Source organism: Buteo buteo, chromosome 3 (assembly GCF_964188355.1).
Source record: "Buteo buteo chromosome 3, bButBut1.hap1.1, whole genome shotgun sequence".
NCBI lineage: Eukaryota > Metazoa > Chordata > Aves > Accipitriformes > Accipitridae > Buteo > Buteo buteo.
Window position 1 is genome coordinate 6,155,240 of NC_134173.1, and position 8,942 is coordinate 6,164,181.

Below are 8,942 nucleotides of genomic sequence, written 5' to 3' on the forward strand. Positions count from 1 at the left end.
TGCTTTGTAAACCGTGTTCATGAAAACACGCGTAGGTTGTCTGCAGTAAACTCGCAGAAAAACAGTTCGGAGCCCTGCCATTTGAAGGGGGTCTCTGTGCTTACTGAGACCTGCAAATAAAAGGCAATTATAAATCAGATTTTTTTTTTTTTTTTTTTGGTTGAAATGCTGTTACTTTATTTTTCATCAAACAGTCCGGGAGCTATGCCTCTCAGTAGTCCTTATTGAAAAACCAGCTTTTGAGATGCAGGAGAAAGGAGTCGCTTGATGACGCTGAAGGGAAAAAAGCATTATTTCTGTGCAGATGTCAGGGTCATAGGAAACCCTCTCTCTTTTTTAGTTTAATCCCAGAAAAGTGAGAGGTGACCTCAGCCACGAGACATGATTTCTCTTGGTCCTCCAGATCTCTTAGGTGTCCAGGAGAGCTGTCAGGCAGCAGGAATCCAGCTGATTTCTTAGTTGTGTTAAAATAGGAGCAGGCGTGAGTGTGAACTGTGTGCTGGTAAGTGCTTAGCTCTAGGTTTTACAGCTGTCGGTACTTTGGATTTGATTTTATTTTAAATATTGGTGACCTCATCCAGAGCACTGAGTGCTTTTAGGACGTAGGTTTTTAAAGGTGAGATTGGTCTGTTGGTCTGTGTACATTAAATGACTGAAGTGATTCTTCTGGTGAGCACAGTTTCAGAAGCAATTACCTACTAGTCTAGTACAAGAAAGTAAAAGGGCAGTGTTTGGCCAAATAGCTGTTTTGATAAGGCTAATGTAGCGAGAAGTCACACTGCACGTTTTCTTAAGCATAAGGATAGTGGAGAAAATATTACTCATTTTTTTGTTGCTGATATATGACCAGAGTCAAAGAATAAACAAGATTGGCACTGGAAGCAAATGCATAAATGACTGCAGTATTTGGCAGAGTATTTTGTGCTAGATGTACAGATATCCAGAACCATACGTTAAACAGCAAATACAATCAAACAGAAAAAAAAAAGAGCATCCAGCTCGAGATGTGGTCTAATTTCATCATCACACAAGACGCTGAGCAGCAATTGCACGAGGGATGGTCTTTTGCATTCAGTGATGTACCCAGGAACAACATGTAGGCTTGCAGTACTGTTTTCAAGATAAGATTACAAAAAAAAAAAAAAAAAAAAAAAGAAAAGCATGACTGATTGATCAAATTATGGTGAAATTCCAAAGCCTATTATAGAGCAAGGAATTGATATTCTGGCCTTAAACAGTACTAGTGAACAGAAGATGCAATCAGTAATTTAATGTCTTTGGAAAGAAGAATAACATGTGTTGTATCTAACCAGCAGGAAAACAAATTAACTCCTTACTGACTGACACAACGTCAATGGTTACTGAAAATACTTTTCTTAAAAAGCCTGAAATATTGCATTGCAATAACAGTCAGGAATGCATTTTGTTTGTAATACGCGAAAGTGCTAACTTAATATGAAATGCCTGATTTTTTCTCTATTGACTGAAAAGGTCTTCCAGGATGTTTGTGAAATAATGCCAAGGATTGTTTTGGTCTCATGTATTTTTTTTCCTTTCTTTGTGGGTTTTTTTTTTTTTTGGTTAACTAAGATAGATTAGTGCCAAGATCAAATTTAAAAAAAAAAAAGAAAACAAAACTGGCTCATTACCTCCTTGGGTTCATTAATGAGCTAAAAGTTGATGATGTGCATATATTTAATCAACACTAATTACAATTTAGAAGTGCTTCTGTACCATCCTAAGATATTCCAGAGCATAAGGCAGCCCCAAATTTCATCCAGAAACACAAGTCAGCCATCAGTGGATTAAAGAGCCATTTATCTGCAGCTCATTTGATTAGCAGACCTTCTTCGGTTATCAGCACTTTTTTCCTTTCTTTTTTTTTTTTATTATTGAAAAGTACTTCGCCTCTTTCATTTTTTAGTCAGCATCGCAACTGTCCGTCTCTGAGAGGGTTAAAAGACTTGTCGTGAAATTTCAGGTCACAGTTCGATTCATTAATAGCTGCTGCGGACTAATTTTTGTAGGGTAGGGCTGTTTGCAAATTGGCTTGAACAGGCAAATCCGTGTCCCGCCAGACCCCAATTCCCCCGCCTGGGCGCGAGTTTACAGACGCGCTCTACCGCCCGTCTGGCGAAGAAAAGACAAAAAGTCGAGAGGCGCGTCCCCTCCGTCACGGGTGACTCGCTGGTTTTGGAGAGGTGCCGTCGCCCGGCCGGCGGTGACGCGCTCTCTTTGCTTTGTCTCTGCTCAAGTCCACAGGAGCCCAGGTGCAGGTAGCGGGCGATATGCTGCCCAACTCGACGGAGCGCGCCGTGACCATATCGGGCACTCCCGACGCCATCATCCAGTGCGTGAAACAGATCTGCGTGGTTATGCTGGAGGTAAGCACGAAATCCGGGATTTCAAGAGGACGCCGTTAGACCGTGCCCTGCCTGGTGTTTGAGAGCGTCTCTTGGCAGGGGTTAGCAATCAAAGACCGGGGCTGACACGACACTGGCAAACAAACCAGGTCCAGCGTGGAGCTGCAGCCTCTTCTGAGAGAAGAGTATTTTATTCTCATGCAGAATAGGGCAGAAAACATCTAGGTCTTGTTTTAAATAGAAATAATTCCGACTAGAGTAAGCTAGATTTGCCAGGACTTGTTGCTTCCTTAGGGTCAGGTCATCACATAAGGCCAGAAGGTGTCATTTTGATGGCAGTTTTTTAGCTCTTAGATTAAATGATACAAAATTAATTTATATAAAAATCTGGGCGTTTTAACCCTTGCTGAAAATGCCCATAATTTCGTGCAAGTACATTTCTCAACTGATTAAGTTGAACAGAAGTTTGGGAGAAAAAAAAAAAATCAGCAAATTAAATATTTTGACCTAGTAACCGTAATTTTTGACAAGGAACATGAAACATCTCTGCTTTTATCACATTTTCTGCTGGAAAATTTTCTGTGTTTTTTTGTTTGGGTTTGGTCTAGTCAAGGGCTGTCTCTTGACGATCTCTGACACCCTACTGTTCTGTTATTCCTTAAAGAGGGGAGAAACAGTGGAGCGTTTGAGACAGCACTACCACTATTGGCTGTTCAGAAGCATGCAATGCATCAAAATGACATACAGCCTTTGCATCAAAGTGTCATACAGCCTAACGCAAATAAAAGCATAAAAACTAATAAATCTCCAGTGTTTTACTGGGGAGAAGTGACTTTAGCTTCAGTTTTTGCTGGACTGCTGTGAGGAAGGAGTTTCTTTATAAAATGCAAGACAACAGAAAGATAACATTAAAAAATAATTTTCGTTTGTTAGAGATGGAGTACGTGATGGCAATAGTTATCAGCTTTGTGAATACAGAGTGTAGTCTATTGTCCAAGTGACGTTCATGGAATAAATAGTTATTTGTTAAAGAAGATGAGAGAAGCTGCTTCTCAAAATCAGAGAGACGCAGTCCTATTTTCCCGCAGGTAGAGCCACTTATTAAATAACCAGTTTTGACAGAAGAAGTCCTTAATTTTAGCACTAGGCAAGTCGCAAGCAGCACTAAGATGATACTGGCTTAACTACAGTTTGCTGCTTCAAACGTTCAAGAAAATGAATGTGCTCTATTTGCAGCATATATTTAATTTGGCAACAAACACTTTTATTGACATGAAATAGCTATTTATATGGTATTAATTAACGGAAGTGATATTGTTGTTACCTTCTTTGGCTGTAGTTAATGCACTGAAATCAGGGCACCATCCTGCTAGGTGTAGCACAGGCAGCTTGAAGCCTTTTTTACAGACACGTGCTCCTGCTTTATTTATGAGGAGAAAGTTAGCCTTGGTTACGGGTTTTCCCTTTGGGTCCTTGCCTTGGGCTACAGGGAACAAAATCCCTTTTCATGCATTACAAAGGCCATGGTTATGCTCCTGCAGAAGCCGGGAGGATTTTTCTCCAACCTTCCAGCTCAGTCAGATGAAAGGCAGGATCAGGCGGGTCATTTGCAATTGAAGACCTGACTTAATTGAGTTGGTAAAACAAGAAACCTTGATGCGTAGCAGTGTAGGAAAGATCGATAAGCAGGAGATGTGCTCCGTGTTAACAAAGGGAGAGCACGGGCCGGACTCTTCCAAAACATTGACAAATTTCAAAATTGTGCCTGTGTTTCCCGACATGCTTAATGAAGCTTCACAGCTTCATCCGACGACGGTAGTAATGAAGCCATGAGGGCTAGCGCTGCCTGTTTCGGCTGTGCGGTCGGGACCTCAGCTCTTCTCAAAGCCCAGACGACCGGCCTCCGGCTTGCTTTTGGGCTGCTGAGGTGGAGGGCAGGGTGGGCTGGGTTAGCTGCATGCCTTGTTGTCCGAGGGGACCAAGATAAGGAGTGATTTTTTTAATACAAGCTCTGCTTCGTTCTGCATTTTGATTGCTTTGTGTTTTTGTCTGCAGTCCCCACCCAAAGGTGCCACCATCCCCTACCGTCCCAAACCTGCCTCTGCACCTATCATTTTTGCAGGTGGCCAGGTAAGAGCAGACACCATTTTGGCTTCAGCTGGAAACCACACCGTCTTGGCCCAACCTCAGCCGGCGCCTGTTAGTTTTCAACTTTTACTCTTTTTTGCCTGGTATAGTATTGATGTGCTTTGTCTACTCTGCGTGCTTACAGTTTGCAGGAAAGGAGAACACTGCATTGCAAACTTGATGCAAAATTGTGGTGACTGGTAGTTTACCTACATTTAAAATGAACTTATGTAATTAAGAAAAGCTTGCCCTTCTGCGAATTGAGAGGTGTCCACATCAGATGCTCCCTGCGTGGGCCAAACCCCCTTATTGCAGGATTGGTTTTTTCACACTTGCAGCTCCACTAGCAGTATAAGCAATTTTGTCATTTTTCAGAGGTGATCAAACAGCAGGATATCTCTGCTCATGAAAGGCATCATTGTTCTGTCACATTTTTCATATTTTTTAGGACCAAATAGTGCATTTTGCAGGAAAAATTTACACACACGTAATTTCTGCTGCTTATAGTCCCTCAGGACCAAGTAGCAATGGGGTTCTGAGGTTACAGGAACTACATACATGCAAGTGTAAACCTTCCCAACCAGGGCGTGCAACAGCCTGATTGATAAAACAAGACCAGTGTTGTTCCTGTTTCTTTTTTTATAAAGTGAAGTTTTGACGATTCCCCCTTCATCTTAAACTATATCAGCCAGGGTTCTTATCTGCCTTTAAAACCCCGTGTGCAACGTGACTCTTCCTTGTCTTTTGCTAATGCTCTGAAACGGGTCTGCAACGTGCCGCTGAGACGTGGCAGGAATTTGCTCTGCCATCATCCGTCGCAGGGGGAAGGCAGTTTTAATAACTGATGAGCCAGCAATGAACGCAGCTGGTAGGTACCCTAAAAACACCATAGGAGGCTCACAAGGGGACTCATATAGCCGCTATGTGCTATCATATAGCTGCCCAGATATGTGCAATGGTGGAGGAGTGAGATGCTGCAAGCTGTGTCCAACTCAAGGAGAAATAGATCTACTAAATCTGGCCTGGAGGAATTCCTGGTGTTCAAGCCTAGTACTCTTAGTCATCTTCAAAATAAGAAATCTGCTTTCTTAGTGACCATAATTGAATTGAAATTTAAAATAATTTGCTAGAAATTGGTCTATGACTGAAAGTTCAGAATAATTTACTCCGTATACAAGTTTACACTGCAGTGCTTTCCTTTAAGAAATAAGTGTGTATATATGCAGCAGCCCATGTTCCCAGTATTGTAATTGCCACTACCTTCAGTGACTGTCTTTGTATGTGATTACTCAAAAGTATTGAAACTGTTTGCTAGAGTGCTCTGAGCAGTTTGTATAAATAATTGAAAGTGTCCTATTTTAAGGTCTAATAGCTCTTGTCATCTTCAGTTTTATCAGTTAAAAAACTGTTCTCACTTTTCTAATGCAACTTTGTTGAAGTGAGAAAGAGTGTAAGAGACAGACGCTTTCTGTGTGCTTTGAATTTCTGCGTGCTCTGACTAAGCAGACTTTTTAAGAAAATGCTTAAGGTTTGGGCGTCAGTACAGAAAGACACGTTAACCAGGTTTCATAAGTGGGAATTAATACTGAAAACAAAATTTTATCAGCAGTGTTAATTCCATCCAACCTTTTGGCTATGCTATCAGAAGTTATTTTTCCACTCTAAATTACATCATGGCTATCTTGAAAGGTTTTGGTTTGTTTAATGCTTGCATATCAAGCAACACTAGCAAAATCAAATTTCTAGTTTTCCTTGACAAGTTGACGTTCTTCTGCTTTAAGTATTGCTTTTAATTCTCTTGTGCTGCTTTGATACTGTATTGCATGACAGAACTAAAAGGAAGATGAACACTGTCCTGCCCTGTTCTGCCCCTTACCAGCATTTAGCATATGCAGTGGTTAAAAAAAAAAAAAAAATAAATCCAGCACTCCTGCCTGATGGAAACAAATTGGAAATTTCTACACACTGTGCTACATTGCTCTTTAGATGGGTACTCCCAGGGTACAGCTTTGCTTTATGTCTCATAGCAGTTTTATGGTTTAAATTGAGGAATATTTGTAGACCAAGTCATTCCCGCTCTTACTAATGTCAGTACGTCAGCAGGAAAGTTGCGCTTGACTTTGATGGAAGCAGACCCGTAGCTCATGTCCTTAGTGAAACGTGACAGTCCAGATGTCTCGGTAGCCTCTGCCAGGCTTGTACTTAGCAGCTCTCAGCCACAGAAGGGCACAGTTCCTCTGTCAAAGGGTAAAGCAGGCAAAGACAGTTTTTTCTCAACCTAAATCAATCCAATGACCTTCTGGGAGCCTAAGAACTGAAGAGCTTTTTTTTTTACTGGGAAAGAAAATTCAAGACCCGTCTTGTCCATGCTGCTTTGATGGCTTTCATTGCCAACCAGGTAAAAGCTAGTCTGAGCTCTGAATGTTCGTTATTTTTGTTATTTCTCCAATTTGTTTGCTTCCTCGTATGTATACATGGAAGCATGAGGAAGCAGAATGATGAGGAAAGGGTTGACTTTATTAGGTTTGCTGGAGTGATGAGGAAAGGGTTGACTTCTATTAGGTTCGCTGATGATTTTTTTGTAGTGGTTTCTCGCTGGTTTGCAGACCATTCATTGCTTGGGAAGCACCCATGTAAAAGATATTTTCTCAGCTGGGTTTGAAGTAAAGCCAAGATCAGAAAGGACGCTTGTGATCCAGCACAGAGGCTCAGAGACCAAAGCGTGGTTTCCAAACCCGCTGTTTGCTCACGGACCCAAGCTCCTGCCCAGCGCCGTTTCCAGCTATCACCTCCCTGAGGCTGCTCCAGTGCTTGGCTACGCACAGAGCCCCCGATCAGCAAAGCAGCGTAACTTCTCCTGAAAGTTGTCCTCATCGGGTAAAACACTTAAACACATGCTTTGCTTGCTTGAATACGTGCTTGCTTAAGACCCACTGATGGCAGTGATCGCCTGTTTTGGTGGACTGGAACCTTTTCTTGTCATTTATGAAGCGTCAATAACGGCCATCCCCCGTACATGCCCATGAGCATCCCATCGAGCCCAGCAGCACACAATTCTGCCTGAAAACTGCTCATGTGCATAATGTTTGCCGGATTGTGGCCTTGCTTTATAACTAATTTAAAAACTAAATGAAATGTTTCTTCTCCAGAAGGGAAATTCTGCTGCAGAAATGTGCATCAAGCAGTTGAGGCATTAAAGGTTTTAATATCCAAACTCCATTAAATGAATTGTTTTATCATTTGCAGAGGATTCATTACTTTCTAAGAGGCCTTTTGTCAAATAAGCGCTTTGCAAACTAAGCTAATCAGCTCTGTTCCTGTTTATAATTCTCCCACTACAAATATTTATATGTTATAATTTGTCCTTCTGCTTTCCTGCCTGTCTAAGCGCAAGCACATTTAGAATTTTTCTGGCATGCTGTTACTTTCAGAAAAGCCCTACAGGATATACTAGAAAATTATAAACTCGCTGTAGTTTTTGCTTTGGAGGCCATTACAGAGAGTTGAACGGAACCAGCAGGAGAGACAATGGGCTGTGCTAGCCAGTTCCAGGCGTGCCACCGTATCCCTCCCCGCTCATGGCTTTTTTTTTTGCTTCCCCCACCTCTCCCCAGTGCTGCCAGCAGCGATGCCAGAAACCGTACCCCTTGCACTGCTCCTGTGGTGCAGAGAGGCTGGATTTGGAGGGGGGATAGTTGGCTTCTTGCGGAGGAGAAGACCACGACGCTGGGGATCTCCGTCATGCTCCTGTCTCCAGGCACTGTAGGACAGGCTGCCACCCAGCACGCGTGCTCACGTCCTTGCCGGCAGGGCAGCGTGGGGCACGAGCCCCGTGGGGTGCGCGGGGGGCACATGTTTGCTGGCACTTAGGGTCTGTCGGTAGCCAGCCGAGGTGGCTCAAGAGCCGGCTGGTGTGCGTCCCTGCCCGTGGCAGTCAGGAGCTGGATGGCAGAGCAGGGCATCCCCCCGGCAGGTCTGCCCATCCTCGCTGCCCCTCGTGCTGCTTCGGTGTCAGCATCTCCCTGTGAGTATCAGGCAGTGGGGAGGGGAAGTGCCACCCCCCCCCCCCCAATTTTCTCAACCCCCGCGGTGTCCCCAGCTCCCGGCAGACGGAGCTGGACTAAAGAGACGTCCTGAGGACCGAGGTCATCAGAGCTCAGGCAGCGGCATTTGGCTGGACCCTGCTTGCAAGGGGTACGTGGGCAGCCCGACAGAGACCTTCCCGTACCGTGCCGAGCGTTATCAAGCAGCACAAGACAATTAAGCTTCACTCGGTGTCGAAAGCGACGTGGGTGGCATTTGCCTGGGGAGGCAGAAGGAGATTTTTTGACGAGAACAGGTACGCTGCTTGTCCCACCTGACTGACCCGTGTCTTAACTGTGCTTGTTGTTTTCAGGCGTTCACGATTCAGGGGCAGTATGCCATCCCTCATCCAGACGTGAGTCCAGCGCA

At 43.7% G+C, this 8,942-nt stretch overlaps 1 protein-coding gene across 8 annotated transcripts in view; it reads left to right on the forward strand.

Moving 5' to 3' along the window:
* LOC142028843 (poly(rC)-binding protein 3-like) overlaps window positions 1–8,942 on the forward strand; it is a 522,814-nt gene that overhangs the window by 483,576 nt on the left and 30,296 nt on the right. For all 8 annotated transcript variants that reach the window (XM_075022739.1, XM_075022740.1, XM_075022732.1 and 5 more), the window contains 3 exons: window positions 2,256–2,384; window positions 4,419–4,562; window positions 8,887–8,928. In XM_075022739.1, coding sequence (XP_074878840.1) covers window positions 2,256–2,384; window positions 4,419–4,562; window positions 8,887–8,928 — 315 coding nt within the window. The remainder of the gene's footprint in view (window positions 1–2,255; window positions 2,385–4,418; window positions 4,563–8,886; window positions 8,929–8,942) is intronic.